Below are 23851 nucleotides of genomic sequence, written 5' to 3'. Positions count from 1 at the left end.
TTTTTTTTTTTTTTTTTCATCACGGGGGTTCAATTAAGCGCGCATGGGAAACTTTTGTCCATGTGAAAATCGCTTCTTAATTATGTGCTTAATCTTTTTATCAAAATAAAAAAAATTACAATTTAATATTTGCATCCCCGCACATGTGGGTATGCGTAACGTACCTTTCATTGTCAATTTTATCTGACTTCCGCTTTTCAACACTGTGGCTTTCCTTCTCAACAACCATTCAAATACAATCAAACTCAAGCGCACTGCATGTATTTAAACATACCTTTTTGCGCTTGTCAATTTACATCCCACACATTTATCTTCCCACTGCCACGAAATGGGCATGGGGGATAAGCACAATGGCCCTGATATTCCCTTTCCTCAAGTCACATATTTTGTGCCACTGAAAGTGGAAATCAAATCAAGTCCGTAATCCTGCCCGGATGTAAATAGCACTAAACAACGTGTGTGTAAATTAGTGCGAGCACAAATTATCAATGTTTGACAAATCTCCACGTTTTGATACAGTTTCCCGTTTTGACAAAGTTCGACGGTTGAAAGAGTTTGCCATTTGAAATTGCTTCACATTTCCACCCCCTTTAAAAAGGGCCCTACTATACACCCGCTACCATTTGCAATGCATCGTCGAGCCAGACAGTTACATGATGAACAGAGCCGGGTCTCAACACCACATGCGCATTAAACTGCCATGGAGACATTTTCAATACCTCCTCAATTATGAACCATTACAGGGAAGGTGAAACATGTCTGGATAATTTTTTTGTACTCCCGTGAGGAGATGCTCATACAGATTGCTAAACACATGTACGTACGCTTATATGTTTTTATCAACTTCATACAATTTTTTTTTTTTTTTTTTTTTTATTTTATATTATTATTTTATTTTATTTTTTTTAAACTGCCCTTTGGCTTTACTAACACGATTATATCTTACCCACGCGCGCAATTGATTCTTTCCTTTTTTAATTAATCAATTCATTTATTTTCTACCACGACAAGCACATTTCTATACCCCTATGCACCTCGTTAAGCACACAAAATGAAGGCCGCCAGTTATGCTTCCTCAAATTTGAGCAAGAGCAAGGAGGAGGAAAATAAAAGCAGATCAAAAAGCGGTGCCAAATTGAACGAGGCAAAGAAAAAGGAACATAAGAAGATTACCACCTTGGTGCAAATGTGCAAAGAAGACACAGACACAAAACAGATAAATAGAAAGAAAATAAATCCAAAGGGAATAAAGAAAGATGAAGAGAACTCCATAGACGCCATCAAAGTGGAAGAAAATATAAAAAAAATTGAAAAGTATATGAACAAATTAGAAGAGATAGAAAAAAAAATCATCGATGATATTAACGAATGTAACAAGTACATCGAAGTTTATGAAAAAGCGAAGACCCTTTTAGACTCCAAAGATTTCGACAGTGATGTAGGGAGAGAAGCAGAAATTGATGAAATTAGAAAAATACTTAAAAGGTGCTCCGAAAATGTAGACGGCGAAGGCATATTTCTCACTGGTCCCAGTGGTCAGGGAAAAACATATAGCATATTTTACATCATTAAGGAGATAGAAAAAGAGAAAGAAAAGAACCAAAAGTCGGATGAAAGGAAGAAGAAAAAGGGGAACGAAAATACATCCATGCAGAATTATAAAAATATCGACGCCTCCTATTTTTATGTTTCTTGCTCAAATAGCCAAAAACCATATGATATCTTTGTAGATATCCTACAACAAATAATAAAGAAGGATAAAAAGACCATTCTCACTGATGTCAAGCACAGGTACAACTTAAATGGTCTGGAGGAGGTGAAGAAGGTGTTCATTAATTATACGAGTAAATTGAACAATTTAAAAATAGTCATTGTGGACGAATTAGATTTTATCGCAACGAAAAATGTACGCATGGAATTGAAGACAAAGAATGCCCATAGAAATTTCAATGAAGACGTAGTCAAAAATCTGTTCGAATGCGTCCAAACAAAAAACAGTAAAATAATACTCGTCGGAATTGCCAACAGCTTGGATCTAATCAAAGACTACAAGCACATGAAAATTAACCAGATTATTTACAAACCGTACAATGAGAAACAATTTATGAACATAGTGCGAAATAAGCTAAACACTTTGGAGGAAGAATTTGTTACCAAAATTTTCAAAGGAGTATCCCTAAATATACACGTTCGACAAATTTCTAACCGGAACGGAGACATCAGATCGTGCTTCGATGCCATCTTGAGAGTTTTCTCCGATAAAAAATCCGACCTCGATGAGAGAAAAAAAAATTTAACCAAATTGAAAGAAGAAGTTATGATGAATATAATATTCAGTAGGCAGGAGAAGAGAAACCTCTTTCTCCTCCTAGCCGATCAGGGGGAGGATCACTCGACGAGCGCGTTGAACGGGGATGAAACTGAATACAGCCAAAGTGAACAACCTGAAGTGGACACGCACACAAGAGGAAAAAGGAAAGCGACAAACGAGAAGGAAGACCAGGCAAACGACACATACTGCCAGAACAGCTATACACACAGAATAATTAAAAAGCAAAAGGTATACGTGAGGAATACCTCCAATTTGAATTACCAATCTAATTCCGACCAGACAGAAGACAACTTTTTCCTGGAGCAGAATGTAACTCCGCTGCCAAATCTACACGAATTTGAGCTAGCCAACAAATTCAGCGATAAGGCAAAAAATTTAAAATTCACAGATCAGAAAAATGAATTTTCCATCGGATACGAAACGCTAAAAAAGGAGGTCATCAAAATACAAAACAACAACGAAACATTGAGTGAAATTTTGATAAGGAAAAATTATAACACAAATGATGATAACTCTTTTTACAGCTTTAGTCAGTGCACACCTAAGAGGTGTTATGAAAGCCCTTTTAAGGTGCTATATAAAAATGAAATAGATAGCGAAATCCCTCACTTCAAGGATAAAAAGGAAGTATTGCAAAATATAAAAGTGGAAAAATTACAATCGTTTGATGTAATTGTTGATAATCAAATAAAAAGCATCGAAAAAAAGTACCATGAGTTTCTTGACACGGCAAAAGATAACACTGTATTAATTGCAGACATAAAAAAAATTACAGACAAAATTCCATTGGAGGAACATAAAGATATACTTTTCAAAATTAAAAGCCTCCCCTTAATTCAAAAATTTTATCTCTATGCTTCATGCAATGTAGTGAATGATACACATTTAAATTCAGATGATGAAAAAAACGACTGTGAGGAAAAGAAGCAAAATACAAAGCAGCTCATAGAAATTACCTATGCTGATATACAACGAGGATTTAGAAGCCTCTGCAGCAATCTATCAGAAACTTCCTACATAAGAGACATTCTCGAAGGAAACACTATTGACCAGGCCATTGAACATTTTGAAGAACTTGGCATTCTAACTAATTGTAGAAAGAATCAAAAAGTTAACGAAAGAAAAAGCGTTGTAAAAGTTCCTAAAGGATTAACTCCCAGATTTGCAAACATGAAGAACAACAGAAATTTTTCATCACATAGTAAGATGAACACTGTGTATTACTTCAATCTACCCGTGTGTGTAATTAAGCAGACCCTTAAAGAGATCTCCTCCATACTTTCCAGCTTTGATCGGAATGCCGAGTTCTGATATGGATCAGCAAAATTATAGTGTGCCCATAGGAAGGGCCCACACCGGAGTGCTTTGGCCAGGTGAATTGCATAACGTCACAAGGGAAGGTACTTATCTCCCTTTCCTTGACCACGCAGATTAAGCAGATTAACCCAATTAACCCAATTAACCCAATTAACCAAATTAACCAAATTAACTAAATTAACCGAATTAACCAAAATAAGCACTACATGTTTGCATCACAAACGAGCACTTCACTTTTTCACACTCCTTGAATAATGCGCCCGAACGAAACTTCCAAAGTGTATCTGTCGGTGAATCCACGCGGGATGGATTCCTCCTCATGAGGGGGTAAGAATTTATAGCGAAATGGAGCCAACACACACAAACAAATCTACAAATGTACATGAGCTCAGTTTTTATGTTCCCTCCTGAGCTATAACTTACACCTGCCAACGACAGTGTGTCTTATCCCAGGAAAAGAAATATTTCCTTTTTATACCCTTTCTTTTTTCTTTTTTTTTTTTACGCCTTCCCTTCTCTCCTTTTTGACGCAGGTACGAAGCCCACACCATTGTAACGAAGGCTTCCACAGAAATTGCACAGAATTTAAGCATGGACTCAAATTATTAATTAAAAATTATATACGCGAATATTTGTTCGTTTATTATATATATATATATATATATATATATATATTTTTAATTTGTTAAACTTTTTTGTGTTCTCTTATAAACGTTTCCCCCATTTGGGTGAAAATAATAGCGCTTGTTAGAAATGTTAACGATAATTCTATTTTTACATTTTTTTTTTCAAATAACCTTTTAGCAACTAAATTGTGCATAACATGGAAACACAAATATTAATTCCCTTTGGAGATACTTTTTGTCAATGTGTAAACTTATTCCAATTAGATGACTGAACTATTGTTAATTTATTTTCAATATTTTATTTTCTTTACTTTTTGGAAATATTTGAAAATTCTTCAACTTTTCAACATTCATGCCAAAAGTGAGGCAATTTTCCGCACTGTTCTTTTTCATTTTGTACATTCGACTTTAAAATACCACCTCCCCTTAAGGGGGAAGACATTGGACAACCAAACCTAAAGGAAAGAAAATTAACCTAACAGAGTGTCGCTTCATATAAACAGTGCGCGCTCCTTTCTTCCGTTTTTCCCGCGTTATTCAGCACTCACGTGAAATGAACTATGCGGAATTTACACAATAAGTGAATTCCACTTTGTCAAAATTAAAAATGAAAAATGAAAAAAAAATAATAAAATTTATCACGCGTAAAAGGAAAGTATAATTTCGCACGCAACTCGAATTTTTTTGTCTTCCTTAAAAGATGAATATACATCCTTTCTTTAGCAGGTTAGTTCTGCGCAGTTACTCTCCATACTTTTTTCACCTCTGTACAGTCTAGGCACGGGTACATTTTGCGAAGTTCAAGGTAGTGTATCATATAAATTATTATTTTTTTTTTTCCCCTTTATTTTCACTTATTTGAAATTTACATAAACCGTCTCGCAAAGAAGGAAACAAAAAAAAAAAAAAAAAAAAAGTGTAAAAGGAGCATACGGTTAAAATTGTTTTTAAAAATACACAATTATTTTACACCCTTTTGGGAAATCTTTAAAATGTTAAAGTTTCTCCCTCGCAAAAAAAAATGAAATCCAATTTGAAAATTACCCTTTACATCATTTTTGTATTTTGGTATGTGCACATCGAAGATGCTAAAAAGTGTGCGACTGTAAATGCTGAGAAGACCAACTTGAGAAATGGCTCGTCAATAAAAAAGGCCACCATACACAATGGGAAAAATAATTTAAATGGAAAAAATGCTGATTATCTGAATAATACAGATGAGGGCAATTTCAAAATGGAAGCAATGGAGGAAGTATTATCAGGACAATCTGAAGAAAAAGAAGTTAATGAGCAACAGGAACAATCCGATTTGAAACCAACAAATAAAGAAACGGAAGAAGAGGTAGAAGGAGATACAGAAAACATTGAAACACAAAGTGAAGAAGGAGCGGCACAGGATAAACAAGAAACAGTAACAGAAGAACAGGATTCTCAACCAACTGAAGTCCCTCAACCTAATCAAAAGGGAGAAAAGGAAATAACAGAAAGCGAAGAAAAAATAAAAGAATCCTTGAAACAAACTACAAATACAAAAGGAGAAGCAGAAGAGGCAAAGGAAATAGGAACAATAAAGGCAAGGGAAGAAGAAGAGAAAACAGAAGAAGGAAAAGGGGCGAATACACCTACTGTAGCCAGTTTGCACGCAAATAATGCTGAAGAGGTAAAAAATGAGGTGGTGGTAGAAAAAGAAAAGGTAGTCGAAATAGCACCGCATGTTGCAAATGCATATGAAGCGAAAAAGAAAGCAGAGAAAGCAAAAGAAGAAGCAGAAAACGCTGTGAAAGAAATACAAAAGGCTAAGGAAGAAGCAGATATCGCAAAAAAGGCGGCAACAAAATTAATGGAAGAATCTAAAAAGAAAGAAACAGAAGAAGAAACGAAAAGGTTGGAAACAGCGAAGAATAATATAGAACAAGCATTAGAAAAGATAGAGGAAGAACTGAAAAATGCAAAACAAAAGACAACTAAAGCAACTGAGTCAGCTAGAGCTGCAACTGAAGCAATTGAAACAATTGAAGCTATGGAAGTTGCAAGGAAAAGTGAAAATAAAGGAGAGAATGCAACAATAAACGAAACAAATGTAAAGAACATAGAACAACATGCTGAAGAAGCAATGGAAGCAGCGAAAAAAAACACGGAATCAAAAGAACAGGCACAAATACTAGCAGGAATAGCAAAAATTATAGTGGCATTGGAAGAAGCAAAAATAGCAGCAAAGGAAGCTGCATTAGCAAAAAATCTGGCAGATGAATTAGCAAGAATGGCAACATCAGCTAACGTACCTAAGGAAGCAGCAACAGGAAAGGCAACACAAGCAAATAATAAGGTAAAAGAAATAGAAAAATTATTGGAAGAAATAAAAAACATAGAAAAAATAGAAAAAGAAAAAAGACCATTAGAAAAAGTGAATGAAGCTAAGGAAAAAGTGCAGAAAGCAACGGAAGCAAAAGACATAGCGAAAAAAGCAAAAGAAGAAGCAGAAATAGCCGTATCAGTTGCACGGGTACATGTAGCGAAACAGGAAGCAACGAGGTTAGCACGGGTAGCTGATGAAGAGAAAAACAAAGCAAAAGAGGCAGCAAAAACGGCGGAAAATGCAAAAAAGGAAGCAGAAAAGGTATCTGGAAATTTTAAAAATGTTGCAAAAATAGTAGAGGCTGTAAAATCCGCAGAAGCAGAAGTAGAAACTGCAAAAAAGGAAGAAGAGAAAGCTGAGATGGAAGCAATAGAAGCTGCACAGGAAGCATACACATTAGAATATCTATTATTAATGGTGACGGAAGCAGCTAATGAAGCAGAAGCAGCACAAGGAGAAAATATAAAAAGTACATTAGAAAAAGCACAAGAAAAGGCATTACAAGCGGTGGAACAAGCAAACCATAAGGCACAGGAGACATTTAATTTTACGCAGAAAGCAATAGACGCTTCTAAAAAGGCACAGAAAGCAGCAGAAGTAGCCAAAGCAGAAGCAGCAAAAGCTCAAGCATATAAAGTAGTAGAAGATGTAAAAAAAGAGGAACAAGAAATAAAAGAGTTAGAAGCAAAAGTAAAGGAAACCAAAGTATCAGAAGAAGAAAAACAAGCAGCTGAAGAGGCTGGAAAAGTAGCAGAAGCTGAAGTAAAAAAAGTAACAATTGAAGCAGAAGAAGCAAATGCTGCAGCAGATAAGGCGAAAAAAACCAATACGCTGGAAGAAGCCAAAGAAGAAGCAATAAAAGCAATAGACGCTTCTAAAAAGGCACAAAAAGCACACAAAAAAGCAAAAATGTATGTACTGAAAACTGAATTCGAATACCTGAAACTGATAAAGCAAGACGTATTAGAACCATTGGAAATACCTGAAGATGAAAGTCTTAATGTAATAGATATAAATGAAGAGGTGGAACACGAAGTCGAAGATCCGGGAAATAAAGAAGACAATCCTGCAGAAAAAGAAGAAGCAGATGAGGAGGGAGAAGAAGAAGTAGCAGATGATGTGGAAGATGACGTGGAGGATGACAATGATGATGATGAGGACGAGGAGGAAGAAGAAGAGAATGATGTCGTTGAAGAAGAGGGACAGGTAAAAGTAGAAGAGAAAGAAGAAGTAGACCAATCGACCGTGCAAGAAGGAGAGCTAGAAAAAGCAAACCAAGGAGAAGAAACGGAAGAAAATACGCCCCCCAGTGACACTCCTCCTAAAGAACAAAATTCAAATGTGCAATCCCCAGAACAGGTTGTCAAACCATTAAGTGATAGCAAAGCCCAAGCGCTCCTCACAGATAACAATAAAAATTTTATCGACTTAAAAAAAAAAGTTGATCAAATAACAAAAAATATAATGAACACACTTGACGGGGACACGACAGTCCTAGACACGCTCAAGGATTTCGCTGAAGATTTAAATCAGTTTATTCTGACCTGGTAAAAAACTGCATGTGAAATATTTCACCTTTATCAGCAAATATCCATCATTTATGTGCCCCCTTTATAGCCGCTTTAAAAATTGACTCAAAGATGGCTACACTTATTGTTAGACAAACTATGGAGCAGACAACGGAACGAGCCACTGACACGGCTACACTCGAATGACGCAGCGGGAGAAGTCTCCTCCAAACATGGTACCGCTAGGAAGAGTGTGACGAAATCAGAAAAAGTGCAAAATTGCAAAATATATATATTATATATATATTATATATATATTATATATATATTATATATATATTATATATATATTATATATATATTATATATATATTATATATATATTATATATATGTATATAGATAGATATATATCCTTTAGTGTGTGGAAAGAATAAATTTCAATTACCAGAGTAACGTACCAAATGCAATCTGCGGTTGCGCATATGCACTTATATGTACATAAAAGTAGTTGTCTTATTTTTTTTTTAACGGATTATTATAATGGTACCTTTTTTTTGTTTTGTCTGCAAAAAGGAAGCCTCAGGGGAATTTTCATTTTTGTGGTTTCGCTGAAGAGCTACGCGACGCAATATCACCCCCCTGGCATTTTCTTTAAGATTTATTTAAATTTTTCTTCTTCCGGTAGTTTTTTATTTTTTCTACATTTGTACTTTTATTTTTTTATTTTTTCTTTCGGAAAGAATATTAATAAAACAAGGTAGTTACCAAACGACCGGCAATTCGCTCTACAAGTGAGAAAAAAGAAAAATTTTCGGCAAAATCTGCCGTAAATTTTGTTCAATCGCTACGGAAATAAAATTTGACGTTTCTGTGGTTCCGCCCAATTTTGTACATCACTTAAGTAAAAATATATTTTTTTTGTAAAATAAGTAACATGACATTTTATTGAACAAATTAAATAGCGCAAGAAAAAAAAAAAAAAAAAAAAAAAAAAAAAATCAGAAAGAGTCTTTTCTTATAGTTGAGAGTACTACGTATTTGTTTTTCCTTCCTCGTCCCTCCTTGTGCACATATATATACCACGCCCTGATTTTACACATACTATGAGGGGAAAAAACGAGCGCGTGAAAAATGTCTATTGAACACACACAGTATATTTAGTAGAAAAATATATACATAAAATGGGGGTATATACGGGAGAATTAATTTCATTGAAGGGGGTGCGTGCACTTTTTCACGCGCAAAGGGGCATTACATGTAGAACCATTTAAAAGATTTGTTGCCACTTTGGATGCATACACATTATATTATATATATATATATATATTTGTATATTATTTATTTATTTATTTTTTTTTTTTTTCCGTTGTTTCTTCAAAGTTGTCGCGCCATTCACCGTACGCGATTCACAAAAGTAATGTCGTTGCCATCTTAACCTGTTCGTTCTGCCCCTCTGATTAAAACACCAATTTTTAATTTGCACCTTTTAATTTACAAATTTCACGTTGTTCTTTAATATTCATTTTTCATCTTCATTTTCCCACCTACATTTTTCAACCACATCATTCATCCTCATTTTCCAATGTGCCACTCAAAAGGATGATTCTGAAGTCGCAGTTAACAATTAACTTTTTCTAACGTGTACATTTTATTTCATATTAACAATTGGCACCTTTCCATTTTTGCTCTTTCCTCACTCAGTGCAGTTATCTTTTTCAAGTCCAGTTTGTTCTATTATATAGACATAGAAAAGATAAACGAAGCAAAAGTAAAATATAATTTCCTCTTCAACCACACACACATCCCGTGAAATAACACCCAAAGTGCTAACATCCTTCTCATTCTCTTGCACATCAAAATAGTTCACTCTCCTTTTTTTTAAAAAAAAATTATACACATATAGATATATACATCATGAAACGCATTTGGAGTTTTTCTCTTTTTATATTTTTCCTGAATTTTTACATACTCCAATATAGCCTTGTAAAAAATGAAATAATCAAAGGAGGAAAACCTAACATTAGGACCGGGTCTTCATCTCATGGCAAAAATATTCTTGGTGCGAGCAGCGACGATAATGACATCTCAAACAAGAACCTAAATGAGGAAAATGAAAATGATGAAGAAACGGAAGAAGATAATGTGGCGGAACCGAATGTGCCTGTGCATATACCAAGCGAACAGGAGAAAAAGCAGATAGAAGAAATAGCTGAAGAAGCAGAGCTTTTAGCTGAAGAGGCAAAAATGTTAGCGGACTTGGCAACCAAAGCGTCTCAAAAGGTAATAACGCATTTGGGAAATATTCCAGAGGAAAACATCAAGCCGGAATCTGAGTCAGAGACAAAGGTGGATTCCATTCTCACAGCGAAAGACGCAAAAAGGGCAGAAAATGATGCCATAAATGCCGTCAAGGAAGCCAAAGAAGCCACACATATAGAAGATGCAAAGGAAGCAAAGAATAAAGCGGAAAAGGCTAAGGATTTAGCAGAACGTGCAGCCACATACGTAAAAAAAAACTCAATAGAAACACTCAAAGCTGGCAAGAAGGAAGCCGAAGCATCTGAGTTGGAAAAAATGCAAATTCCAATTCCAGAAAATTTGAAGCCGAAGAAGGAGAATTTGAAAAAGAAGGACGCAAATAAAACACCAGCAGTGGTAGCAGTAGACGCTAAAGCAACGCCTACCCAGAAAGAAGCGACTCCTCAGGAGAAAGTAACAGAGGCAGAAGCAACTCCGGCCAGCCCCCAACCCGCAGCGGAAAGTAAAGCTGTAGAAGGAGCAATCAACCAACCTGGGCAAAACAGCTCAGAGTTGCTCTACGAAGAAAAAAGCTTAAAGGAAGGACACGCAGATGCAGAAAAGGTCCAAGAACAAGCACTGCAGCCTGAATTGGGAAGTCCCCAACAGGAACAAAAGAACGTATTTTTCAATTGGGTGCAACTTCTTATAAACAAAATTAAGGAGTTTATAAAATATTTGAAATTCTGGTAAGCTAACTCACGCGTTCGTGAAAGGAAAAGGCTGAACGTAAGATGGTGGGGTGCCTTATCCGCCAGAATGAACAAATATAATGAGAAAAAAAAAAAAAAAAAAAAAAAAAAAATACATCCTTTTTGTGCCATTTTGCAGTTGTTTCTACGTCCATTATAAGATAAAAAAAAAAAATGTTAATCATAACACGCACTCATTTTTATTTCCCACCAAATGGGACCGATCCGTGTAGATCTATCAAAATGACATGAATGAAAACCCCCCTCCCCCCAATGTACATGATTGCATCTTCCGTTTTACTCTTCTCAGTAGACACAACAACTGACGAGACAACTATGTCTGCTTAAAATATAGTTATGTGTATTTTCATCCCCTAGGCCCTAAATGGAGTGAATCTCGAAATGGGGTAAACATCACAAGTATGTTAACCGCATGGGATAAATATCCTCTACCTTGTCAACCCAAATACAATGTCACTCTCTCTTGTCCTATTTCCAATCACCAATCGTGAATTACATTAAGCGAACTATTATGATCATTAAAAAGTATCGCATTGGAGAAGCACACAAGGAGGAACTTTTGTCTGCACGAAATTGTTTTGGAGGAAAAAACTCTATTAAGGGAATTCTCTGGCACGCTCGGAATCTGAGTTCAGTGGATGCATCTTCCCTTTTTCATACATATTGCATAACACAAATTTAATAAATTGTGCATTTTTTTTTTTCATGCCCATATTTTGAAAAGGAGAAATATAAATATAGGATGACATGATTTTGTTTGCGCATAATGACACACGGAAGTGTGTCCCCTTTTAGTATTTAAAAAAAAAAAAAATTCCTCAAAAGGTGCAAACAGAATAACCCCCATTTTCCTGGGTAGATACTGATTTGTGGACCATCTGTGGACTACCTCCAGAAATTACTCCCAGTTGAGACATTCTATCTGTATGCGTTGTTTTATTTATTTTTTTTTTTTTTGCATTTTATTTATTTTTCGTTTAGCTGAGGCCCCTAAATAAAAGGGCATTTCACATGGATCATTTAAAGTTCCCTTAGATATATATATTTATCACGCAATAAAGGCGATGAGACTCCTTGCGCAAAAGAAGCACGAAATTTTGTTCTTGCTCTCCCATACCCAGACCAGTTCTTAGTTGGGTCCTGCTGCGAGTGAAAATGGCACGAACAAGTGCAGGTAAGATGTGACCGAAAAAAGGAATACATACACAAACGTGTACACAATATATATCCATATATAACACGCTTGCATGCACAGGTGCTGAAAAATATACTGGAGTGGCACTAACAAAATTAATTTCATCTATTAAAACTTAATGCACTGAAGAATTTTTTTTTTTTTTTCTGAACCGTGTGTCATACTCTGTTTACCTTAGTTGACATGTATATGTATACTTTCCCGTTCGTATGTGATCCTAAATTCTAGCAAATCTAAACATTTACTTATCCTATAATATTAATAATCCCCTTCTGAAAAAAAAAAAAAAATTAAATCGAAAGGATTGTTTTCTATGAACCGCATTCCGTTAAAAGTTCCACTTTTTTAAATCGATTAAAAATAGTTCCGTTCCACCATCTTAACACGCTTTTTCAGAATGAGGCAATTCCTCGGTGTCATCCTTTTCATTTCTATTTTAAATTTATACATGCAGAAAAATGGGGCTGTATGGGGTAAAATTCGAAATATGAATAATATAAACTTGAGGAATGAAATGCCAAAGGAAGAAATTCCCTCTGAAGATGAATTTCCAACAAGCGCACAAGAAGGGAGAGACGAGGACAGTACCAAAGATGTAATGAAAGAGACCTCGGAAGAGACTAAGGAATTTACGGATGAAGTGAAGGAATCCAAAAATAAAGAATCGCATGAATCTTTGAAGACAATGAATCAACACACCCTGAAGCCTGTGGAAATATCATTGCAAGATTCTAATAATGTAAATGGTAAGAATGAGGAAGTAAAGGACGAGGTGCAGATGTTGGAAGTGGAAGATGATGTTGATGAAGAGGAAGAGGAGGATGACGATGAGCAGGTGGGGGAGGCGGACAGAAAGGGCGAGAACGATCATCATCAGCAGCAAACACAGGAGGGACAGGAAGCCGAAAAAATAGCCCAGGAAGGAAAGGATGCATCCCCAAATGACGCGCAAGCTAATCGGGAATGTTGCCAACCTTGCCCCAATATAGAAGAATATTTTAAATCGACAGAAGGGCCCCTGAAGGATCTGATCAAATTAATCATAGGAGACAAAGAACTTGAAAATAGAATCAATGACATTATCAAAATAATGGTTCTCTTCTTTTTACAATTGTAAAGTCGCAAAAAAAAAAAAAAAATTGCAAAACGTGTTTTACTGTACATTGAAAATTCACGTGTAAAGTAAAAACCTTCTGGAAATTTTACGCTGAGAAACGTTCACCATCTGGGATACGCGTACAATCCAACATTTGTTCATGTCCAAGCGGTCAGAATTGTACAGATGGACATTCTTGAAATGGAAACAGTTTATGTTTGTGTGTATGTTAATAGCTCCTTTCTCAGTGACCATCATTTCGAGGGGGGCTACTCAATTAGCAAGCCACCAAAAGGAGAGAAAATGTAAAAGGATTCGTGGCAAAATGGCCAATCCGAAAAGTAGAAAAGCGAGGCAACTGAGAAACAACAAAAAAAGAATCACACAGTAACAAAAAAAAAAAAAAAAAGGATGCAAAAAGCAGCCATCATAATTGGTAAATTCCTGGGGGCAAGACAAAAAGAAGGAAAGAAACAAAAAACATGATAAATTTGTTATGAATTAAAACTTCAAAAAAGAGAAAGGCGTTTTTAAAAAAATAAACAACGCCTGAAAGTATACATGTTACTTCATCAAACTGGTAAAGAAAATCACCACCTGTTCATAACAGAGCAGCCTTTAAAAACTTCAAATTCTAGGGTAGCCGATGTTCCACCATAGCAACGAAGCAACAAGTCCTTCAAAGATGAATAGTACATCGCATGGACAAACATATTCACTCATCATCGCCCTTGTTCAAATGTGTGCTCTCCTTGCCATGTAGTCACCATCTGCCGTATTTCTAAACTTTTCACGATTTTTTGAAACATCTATTCCAGCTTCTATCACGTTTTCTTTCTCTTTTAATCTCACCGTTGTCACGAAAAAGGATGGAAAAAAGAATGTGATAAAAGAACAGGAACGAATTTTTAAAACAATTACTGGATACACAAAAAAAAAAAAGAAAAAAAAAAAAAACATCTTGTAACACCACCCCGTCCTCTTCTTTGTTCAATTTTTTTCCTCTAGAATGTCTAGAATTTTCTTCTCTAACCCAAATCAAATTATGCCTTGCTCCGAATATTCATATACATGTCTTTACCATAAAAGTGGAAACGAAGAGAGAAGAAGATTATGGTTGCGCGTGCGTTTGCGTTCTTGTTTACGTGTGTATTTGTAAGTAGTATGTATGTTATATCAAGCATGGTATATTGTGTTCAGTTAGGTTGCTTGTGCGTGTTCCACGAGGTTCTTGGCCTTTTTTTTTTTTTTTTTTTATTCTCTCGTGATTTAATTTCTTTCCCTTTCCATACATTTGGTATTTTAAAAATGCATTTTAATCTTTTTTTTTTTTTTTTTTTGAAATACTTATAATTAAAAACCAACAACATTATACTAAATAAATCGTTTTGGGTGGCACAATAATGGAGAAAAGGGGATGGCAGGAAAAAAAAAAAAAAAAAAAAAAAAAAAAACGTAATAGGAAAATGAGAAATATATTACTTACTAAATTTTTTTATTAATTATATATGAAGAATGCAAAAGAAAAAATAATTAAAAAAAAAAAGAAGGGGAGAGAAAAACGCGAGTGATTAGGTGCACCTGGCAAAACTTGGTTAACAAAGCGTCACTGGCTAATCGTGGCTGGAGAAATGTTGCAGGCAAAGCGCAACGGGCGAAGCATAACCACCGAAACACAACTCGTACAGCGTAGCAACACGCGTGTATGAAGACATGAGGATTCTCATCTTCCTAAGGGGTGTTATGAATTCACTTTTGCTTATATGCTTGAAAATAAAAATTAAGCTTTTGGAAAACGCCCTGCTTAACAAAATGTGAACCTCTTGGTTGTTCTATAAAAGGAATGAAGAAATTGAGGAGGAGATGTTTAAAGGGAAGGGAATCACACTAGAAGTTACATGACAACCTCTTCGAAGCATCCTTTCACGTACACATATACATGCACATTTTCACAGCACAAGGTGCGCAGACCCGCCTAAGAACAGGTAACACGACCACACGCTTGGCCCCTTCACGAGTAAATCACATTATTTCCCTCCATAGAGAACACCATGGCGAGTACACACTTACCGGTTCATCCATTAGTCTGCCTGCTCCTTTATAGTCCAGCCACACCCAGGAAGGAAGAGGAAACAGCCTAACTTGACTCCTCATCCTGGCTATTTACAGATTCCCTCCTGTTGCTATGTTCATCATCTCTCTCTTCACTTTCTCGCCAATCCTTCGAATTATCCTTATCATTAGCATTGTCATCTTTTTTTCTGCCCTCCTCCTTGTCCGTATTAAAAGATATAGATTTAGAAGCATGTTGCTTTTTTGAATGCTTACTAGAATTTCTAGTTTCATCACTATATTCATCATTACTGTCATATTTAGATTTATAATTATCTTTTCTGTCATGTCTACTTTTACGTTCATACTTATCATCCCCAGCACCTCCGCCCCTGCTTACCCTTCTACTGCTACTTCGGTAGTATTTATCATACTTTCTTTTTTCTTTATATCTTGGGCTGTCATCTCTGTAATCTCTGGATCTTCTGCTCCTACTGCGACTTCGATCGTAATCCTTATTTCTATATTTATTGTAACTACTTTTAGGATAATAATTTTTTCTATCCCTATGACTTTCCATCCTTCTGTCGTAGCTATCTCTATTTCTAGATCTAAACCTTTCCCTGGATCTATCATCTCTCCTTCTTATTTTATCTCTAGAATAGGATCTGTATCTAGAATTGGATTTGGAGATGTATCTTTTTCTACTTCTATAATCTGAATATTTTCTATAGGGATATTGTCCTTGTGGGATTCCTCCCTTTTCTTTATATCTCATAACTCTTGGATCTGACCTTCCCTTTTGGGCTACAAAAACTTCTACTCTATTTCCATCTATCTCCGCCCCGTTCATTTCTTTTAGTGCTACCTCAGCATCCTTGGGGTCGTAAAATTCAACGAATCCGAATCCTCTCGGTTCCTTCGTGTAGTAATCTATCGGTAGGTACACATCTTTGATAGCTCCAAATCTTTTAAATTTTTCTCGTACCATCGATGGCGACGTGTCATACTTGAGTTTCCTGATCAACAGGGACATGGGTTGATTCCTCTGGTGCATGTAAGGCCCCATCTTGTCTGCGCTCGTATGTTCTGTTCGTGTGTTCACGTGTTCGTGGCTTGTCAATCTTTGTGCGGAGTATGCCGCCTAGTATCCTTTTTGCTTTTTCGTTCCACTCGGTATACTGCTTCTGGCCTATTATAACCAACCTTAGCCCACTTTTCTAAATTTCGTCCACACAATTCTCCGCTATGTTTACCCACTGTCAATCTGTTACGCTCCCTTGATAGACACTTTACAACTCAAGTATAATCCTCTACCTAAGTCCACCCGACCTTTGCAAACGCGTGCGATCTTTAAAAAGCGTTTCAACGTGATAGTCAAGTTAAATACGCACTATACAGATACTCGATGATGCTCTTCGCGATGTGTACTTCTCTACTATATTATACACTGATATATCGCATAACATACACTAGCACATCATAATGTACAGCTCCGTTATGCACTAAAGTGTACAAAAGAATAGCGCTTTAAGAACTGCTCTCTCCACACAGGCATGTATCGGTACGTGCTGTATTTTATGTGTGCATATATAAAGGTATATGTTTAAATATACAAAAGCGTTAAATGGAGAAAATGTGGAGATTCAAACGAGGGTTAACTCGAGGGGGACTCTGGGCAGATGCACGATTCTGGAAAATTGGGGGTCTACAGTTGGTTCGGCCGATTCAGCTACTTTATCTGGCTTACTCCTAAACGTAAGCTGCATTTGTCAGCTGCTCCCTTCAGGAACGAGTGATTGTAGGTTTTTACGTGTTCACTTATATACACATACACGTGTCCACGCATGTAGGTACTTGGTTACCCAGGCGCAGCGGTGTCCTATACATATGCACACACATACATATGCGCATGTACATATACATATATAAACGTACCCTCCGTGGGGGTATTACAAATAGTAGTAGAACAGGGAACCCACCACAAACAATTAAAAACAGGTTTACGACTGAATTGAAAAAATAAAGGGGCGATGATAAGGGAAGTCCTACATATATGGAAAGGCGTACGCATGGAAGGTGGGTGTAAAAAAAGGCACACAGAAGGTACACAAAACATACATATAAATAATATATTATACATATACGCATATAAATCGGTGTACCTGTGCGTATACTTCACATTTTTACAACCCCATAGATATAGGTATATACACAAGTGCTTATGAGCACATGGGAGATATACATACGAGAGTTCGACAAAATAAACACGCGCGCAGGGATATGTATCTACATATATTTATATAAATGTACGTATATATGTGAAGTGGGACGTACTTGCTGTGGAGAGGTAGATGCCTTTTTAAAATTTTAAAAAATTAAGAACTCTGCTATAGTATTTACTATTTTCTTTTTTTTTTTTTTTTTTTTTCTCTCTCTCTTTTTTTTTTTCTTCAAACATTTCTAGCCTTTTCTCATAGAGAAGTAAAACAGTGACTGAATGAAAAAAAAGAAAAAAACTGAACACGCAAAAAACTAAATCGACAGGTGAAGGATTTAATTTTATGGCAAGCGTTGGGCTTGAAAGTGAACAAAATTGTGAAGAAAAAAAGTGAAGAGTAAATTTTGTAGCAGGAGAAAAAACGCCAATTCGCCGTAAATGCAAAGAAAACTCAAAGAAAATGCGGAGGGAAGAAAAACGTGAAAAAAAAAAAAAAAAAAAAAAAGGAAAGAAAACACCACCAAGGGGAAAGAAGAAGTGAAGTTAAAGCAAAAAGTAACGGAAAGTAACGCAAACGGGAAGAGAAGGAAAGCGCAGCGAGGTGACACCGAACGCTGCAAAAGCGACGCGCAGGCGGGGGCAAAGAAGAAACTATCTCTCGTTCTATATGCGCACAATTTATATATATAATATATGTGCTATATATGTACAATATATGCATATATTGTACATATATATGTAGATTATATTATGTACACGCCACTATGCTACTCTGCAGTAACTTCTGAACACTGGCAATTACATGGTGCAGATAATTATGCTGCTGTGGTGATGCACGGAGCCTTCTGCACTTATATTTTTTCGTAGCTTAATGGATAAACGCAGAAGGAGGGACACCTGGATAAAGCTAAAAAAATATTTCTCACCCCAATACATATGCAGAGCATATAGCAAAAAATGGGGAATGAGAACACAGTAGAAAATTCCAGCAGGGGGGAGGTAAAAATGAGAAAAATATAGCACAAAAACAAATACAGCAAAAAATAGCATAAAGAATAGAGGAAAAATACAGAAAGAAAAAATAGCGTATAAAAATGTGCAAAAATCCATAAAATAATAGGCGTAAAATAAGAGGTGTCCCCTTCGCTGTTAATGTAGGCGGACGGTGACCTTAGAAATATGTAAATAAGGTGAAGGGATATAAATAACCCTGCACCTTTTATTTTTTTTTGGGGGGGAAACTCTTGTAAAATTAAAAACCCATGGGGGGGATAGGCAAAATATAAAAATATACAATTTTTTCCGCAAATTTTTTATTTCCCTTTTAGCAATCCCTTTTGTAAAAATAATATAATTTTGTTTGTAATGCTTAAGGTTAAAAAAAAAAAACTCTCCCAAGCGCAATAAAATCCACACTTTCTGTGTCTCTTGCAGTAACTTCACTTGGTTTCCATTTTTCTTAAATTGTGTTATTTTCCTCATCAAGGTTTGATATGAGAAATCTACCAAAACACAATTTTTCCGTCGAATTAACGTACATTTGTGTACACGGACCCCGCTTCACCCTTTCGCCACTCCCGCGACGAGGGAATACGTCCATTACAGCAAAGTTGCAGTACCAACATAGGGATCACCCTATTTCATCTTGGCCATAGAAACGTTTCACCATTAGGCTCTCTTTTTTCAAACCGATTTTAATTATTTTCCGCCAAATTGAAAATTAAGGAGAAACTTCTAAAAATGCAAAATTCATTTTGTGTGCCTACGAGTCTGCCTTCGTAGGTACATAAAATACGTAGGTGTGCCTACTCCAGATGAACCCCCTTGTGTAAGCAACTTATGGTTCATCTTGAAGGGGAAGAAAATAACCTCGACAAGGTTGAAAGATTAAACTGTTCCCCCAATAAATAATCAACAGAAATTCATTTATGCTTTACTCACAGCAGAATACTTGCGAAAATTTCTCCAAAGAATTATCGCTATGAGAGAAAACGAACATGCAGTGCCATCACTGCTATATGATGAAATTTACTGCTTCTTACTTTGTCTTACTTGATAAGTGGCAACGTGCATTATCGCAAGCGATGTCGAAAAATTATTTGGGCCCACGTGAACGTGGCAACAATTCGAAAAGTCAATAAGTGTTTATTCCCCCCAATACGGAAAAGTAAATATGTTCATTTGCGTTTTCGTTTTTTTTTTTTTTTTTTTTTTTTTTTCTCCTCTCTTTTGTTCACTTCAAAATGTCTTACTTGTGTAACAATGCCCCAAGTGTAAGCTCTTCTTAATAGCATGGGGGCATTTTACAAGTGCATGCAACTTGCTTAACCCGCGCGATTTAGCTCCTGTTAGCTCACTTGACAAATGTCCAACCTTTGCACGGAACGGAGACAGTTTATCTGGAAGTAACCACCGAGGGGAAGGAATAACCAAAGAGCTGCGCACTAGGGTGATGATCAAAAAAAAGGATGCCTACAAATGGCAAGATGACAAAATTTCACGTGCCCTGAGGGCAAATTTTCATTTCCGCGAACTGTCACCTGCGGAATCCCCCCCGAAGGCTGCGCACCTTAATGAGAAAGAAGGAGAGAACCATTTTTTTTTTTTTTGAAAAAGCGGTTTTCCGTGTAATGAACAAAATTTTCATACTCATGATGGTAAAAATATATATGAACGTGTAGAACGTACAACGTTGTTTTATCTTACACAATGGTTTTTCCTTAACGATCGTCTGTTCACAAAGTGGCTTCTTCCGGAAGGGAAGTGCCAAAATTGCCCTACCCCGTCCTTTGCAGATATGAATGTATACACACGCATACGTTTGTACATGTTCGTACTCGGGTGCATCTTTTACGCAGATTGCTTTCGTCAAATGAGCCCTCGGGAGCATTCAATGTGCACATGTCCTTCTTTTTAACCCACACCCTTGACCGTGGAAGCGGAAAAAATATTAATGGTGAACTCCGTGGACCATTTATCCTTGAGGAAAGGAAGTTTTGCATTATGTTGTTCTAGGTGGGTAACTCATTTTTTGGAGGACATGTAAGCATGTACGTACAAACGGTTGGAGGAACATTTAGCTAGCAACTTTTTCTACTGTGTATTTTATTTTTTGTGTTTTATTCTTTTTTATTTTCCTCCTTCCTATTTCGTTTTTCTTTTTTTTTTTTTTAACAACCCATGCGTAATTTACACTTGGCCATGGCCTTCACCGCAGTGGTGTTGCGATAGTTCACGCGATGAATTACCCAAATGGTTACGCAAAACGGACACGTAAACTGATAACGGAACTTGCTTATTTCCACACCAAATGCAACTAGCCTTTCTTAATTCACACCCAGAGCAAATATTTCTCAAAAAAAAAAAAAAAAAAAAAAAGAAAAATTTACAGTAGGATGCACTCAAAGTGGCTTTCCCAATTTTTGTACACATTTGGGTGTGTGTGTACGGAAGGAGCAAATGCCAAGTGATTATGACTAATATTCGTTTCTTTTTATCATCTCGTTGGCCACCCGGGTGGCCATTCGTTTAGCCATCTGTTAGCCGCCCCTTATACTCGCGCGCCGTGCGTATGCGTGTCAAGCACACGTGCACAAATCCATCCGCTTATGCGCGCAAAAAAGTGAAAAAAATTAATGCGCCTCCTGTGGCTCGTATATACACATGGAAGCACGCACTTTCCATAATGGCCAAATCACCCCCCAGTAACACTTACACGCTCACACATGGGAACATTCGCACGAATTTTATGCATAAGATCAAATGCAAATTTACCCACACGTACATACACAAATTTCACACCCCCGTAAACGCACAGAGGTAATATTTTTATCACACATGCATATCCCTCAAATCGCAATTTTTTTTTTTTTTTTTTTTTTTTTTTTTTGAGTATAATTTTTTTTCTTGCTTCACTTATAAAATGTTAAAAAGGAAAAACGAAACATGCAAAAGGAACGAGCAAAAGAAGCACACAAAACGAATGAGCAAAAGAAACACACAAAACGAATGAGCAAAAGAAGCACACAAAACGAATGAGCAAAAGAAACACACAAAACGAATGAGCAAAAGAAACACACAAAACGAGTAAACAAAATAAGTACGCAGAACGAAAAAGCAAATGAAATATGCTGCACCAAAAAAAAAGTAATAACTACGCGCACAACAGTCGAGGCCATTAACTTTTTTTCCTTTCCCATCTTTTAATTTAAAAAAAATTCCAACTTGTGGCATTTTTAAAGCGGCAGTTCCCCTTTCCTGAAATTGCAACTTGTGAAATTTCTCATTCGTGAAACCTTAAATTTTTGAAATTGTGAAAATTGTGATGAATTCATAAAAATTTGAAAAAATTCAGAAAATTGAAAAAAGTGAAAACTTCCTGCTTACATTTCGTTCATAGCCTTTTTCTTCATTTCCCCCTTCTGCTCGTTCCCCCCAATTGTTTTTTTTTTTTTTTTTTTTTTTTTACCTATTCCTTCCCCCCCCGTGCATCCAAAATGATAAGCGGCATTCGCGTAAATGACACCTGCATCACCGAGTTTAATAACATGAAAATCAGGAAGACGTGTCGATGGATCATATTCGTCATAGAGAACTGCGAAATAATTATTCATTCGAAAGGTGATACCACCACCCTTACAGAGCTCGTCAAGTCCATTGATCAAAACGATAAAATCCAGTGCGCCTATGTTGTGTTTGACGCAGGTTAGGGAGTCGTGCCGCCACGTGGACGATAAGTCATTCCAAGCGCTGTCAAGCACACTGCTCATCAAAGTGCCCATTACACGGTGATCACCACCTCCATGCAACACCATTAATCCATGTCCACACACCTGCTTACCTTTTCGTTTGTTTCCAACTTTTCCCCCTCATGCAGTCAACAAGATTCACTTCTTCATGTACGCACGGGAATCTTCAAACTCCAGGGACAGGATGACCTACGCTTCCAGCAAACAAGCCTTACTGAAAAAAATCGAAGGAGTGAACGTGCTCACATCAGTTATTGAAAGCGCCCAAGATGTCGCCGATTTTAAGTAAATTTGTTTTTTTTTTTAAAGAAAAATTCCACTGCATCCATAGGCAGATGAACATACGCGCAGAAGCACATGGATGCACTTGTCTTTTATCCTAGCCATATTGAAGCATTTCGCTTGACAGCGCAGCACAAAAAAAAAAAAAAAAAAAAAAAAAAAAAAAGAAACATGTGATCTCTTGTCCCCTGGTGTACACGAAATTATCATCATAAAGTATTTAAATTGAAAGAAAAATTAACCAAGTGAAAATGCCCCTTAAAGTCCGAATGAATCAGAGCAGATGACATAAATGAGTTACCAAGTGGTGGGATGAGTGTACGGCCAAGGGGAATGCAAGTGCATTTAATGTGTGCACGCATATACATGCGTATGTGCGTGTAGCCCCTTGCACGTATACATTCGTAATTTGTGTTCCCTGCTGGGGAGAAAATGTAGCTGGCAGGTCGTCATGTGAAATTAATACCTACATCGCGCGGGCGTAAGCGCGGACAAGCCTTCAGCGCCAAGCGCAACCTGAAACGCACCATTTTTAACGCGCAAGCAGACCGGAACGAAAAATCTATCCTCACTTCTCATGTGCATTTAGTTGTAAACGCGCACGCAAACGTGCCGACGACCTATATGCACATGCGTTGTGTGAATGTGTGCATATATTCTTATATGTGATAACGCGCATGCTCGCCCGCGGAAGCGTTATTCCCAGGAGTAAAGTACCACGAACGAACTGTTTTTTTTTTTTTTTTTTTTTTTTTTTTTTTGCCTATATATATGCACGTGTCTAACAAAGGTGTTTCTTTTCGCCTTTTTTTTTTTTTTGCTTCCTTATTTTTCTCCTCTGAAATTTAAGCACAATTATAAAAGATAATGTAAACCCATGTTTCTCTCTTTTTCAAATTTTCATAGATGTTAAAGTGGAAAAATGTGGAAGTGGCAAATTTTTTTCCCCAAAGAAATTCGCTCTGGAGGAAGGGAAAAATTGGGGCACCTAAAGTTGGGGCGGAATCGGTTAACTCGCCCACCACATGCTTCATCCTCTTCGCCTATCCATTTAGCAGGTGCTTCATGCATTCACAAAATGGTCTTAAAATGCTCACTCAAAAGG

General features: G+C 36.6%; 6 protein-coding genes across 6 annotated transcripts; 5 read left to right on the top strand and 1 right to left on the bottom strand.

Annotated features, from left to right (window-relative positions):
• Window positions 1-1051: 1051 nt before the first annotated feature.
• On the top strand, window positions 1052-3643 carry PKNH_1030700 (conserved Plasmodium protein, unknown function; the record flags this gene model as incomplete). The annotated part of the gene is made up of 1 exon (XM_002259754.1): window positions 1052-3643. The coding sequence occupies one exon, from the start codon at window positions 1052-1054 to the stop codon at window positions 3641-3643; it is 2592 nt and encodes an 863-aa protein (XP_002259790.1).
• A 1653-nt stretch (window positions 3644-5296) lies between these two features.
• PKNH_1030600 (merozoite surface protein 3, putative) lies at window positions 5297-8182 on the top strand (the record flags this gene model as incomplete). The annotated part of the gene is made up of 1 exon (XM_002259753.1): window positions 5297-8182. One exon carries the CDS (start codon window positions 5297-5299, stop codon window positions 8180-8182), a length of 2886 nt encoding a protein of 961 aa, XP_002259789.1.
• A 1873-nt stretch (window positions 8183-10055) lies between these two features.
• PKNH_1030500 (merozoite surface protein 3) lies at window positions 10056-11132 on the top strand (the record flags this gene model as incomplete). The annotated part of the gene is made up of 1 exon (XM_002259752.1): window positions 10056-11132. One exon carries the CDS (start codon window positions 10056-10058, stop codon window positions 11130-11132), a length of 1077 nt encoding a protein of 358 aa, XP_002259788.1.
• A 1612-nt stretch (window positions 11133-12744) lies between these two features.
• PKNH_1030400 (conserved Plasmodium protein, unknown function) lies at window positions 12745-13464 on the top strand (the record flags this gene model as incomplete). The annotated part of the gene is made up of 1 exon (XM_002259751.1): window positions 12745-13464. One exon carries the CDS (start codon window positions 12745-12747, stop codon window positions 13462-13464), a length of 720 nt encoding a protein of 239 aa, XP_002259787.1.
• A 2116-nt stretch (window positions 13465-15580) lies between these two features.
• PKNH_1030300 (serine/arginine-rich splicing factor 12, putative) lies at window positions 15581-16564 on the bottom strand (the record flags this gene model as incomplete). The annotated part of the gene is made up of 1 exon (XM_002259750.1): window positions 15581-16564. The coding sequence occupies one exon, from the start codon at window positions 16562-16564 to the stop codon at window positions 15581-15583; it is 984 nt and encodes a 327-aa protein (XP_002259786.1).
• Window positions 16565-22212: 5648 nt separating this feature from the next.
• Window positions 22213-22753, top strand: PKNH_1030200 (actin-depolymerizing factor 1, putative; the record flags this gene model as incomplete). Its single annotated transcript, XM_002259749.1, has 2 exons — window positions 22213-22420; window positions 22593-22753. 2 exons carry the CDS (start codon window positions 22213-22215, stop codon window positions 22751-22753), a joined length of 369 nt encoding a protein of 122 aa, XP_002259785.1.
• Window positions 22754-23851: the final 1098 nt, after the last annotated feature.

The sequence above is a fragment of the Plasmodium knowlesi genome, assembly GCF_000006355.2.
Source record: "Plasmodium knowlesi strain H genome assembly, chromosome: 10".
NCBI lineage: Eukaryota > Apicomplexa > Aconoidasida > Haemosporida > Plasmodiidae > Plasmodium > Plasmodium knowlesi.
This window is presented reverse-complemented; position numbering and strand designations above follow the sequence as displayed.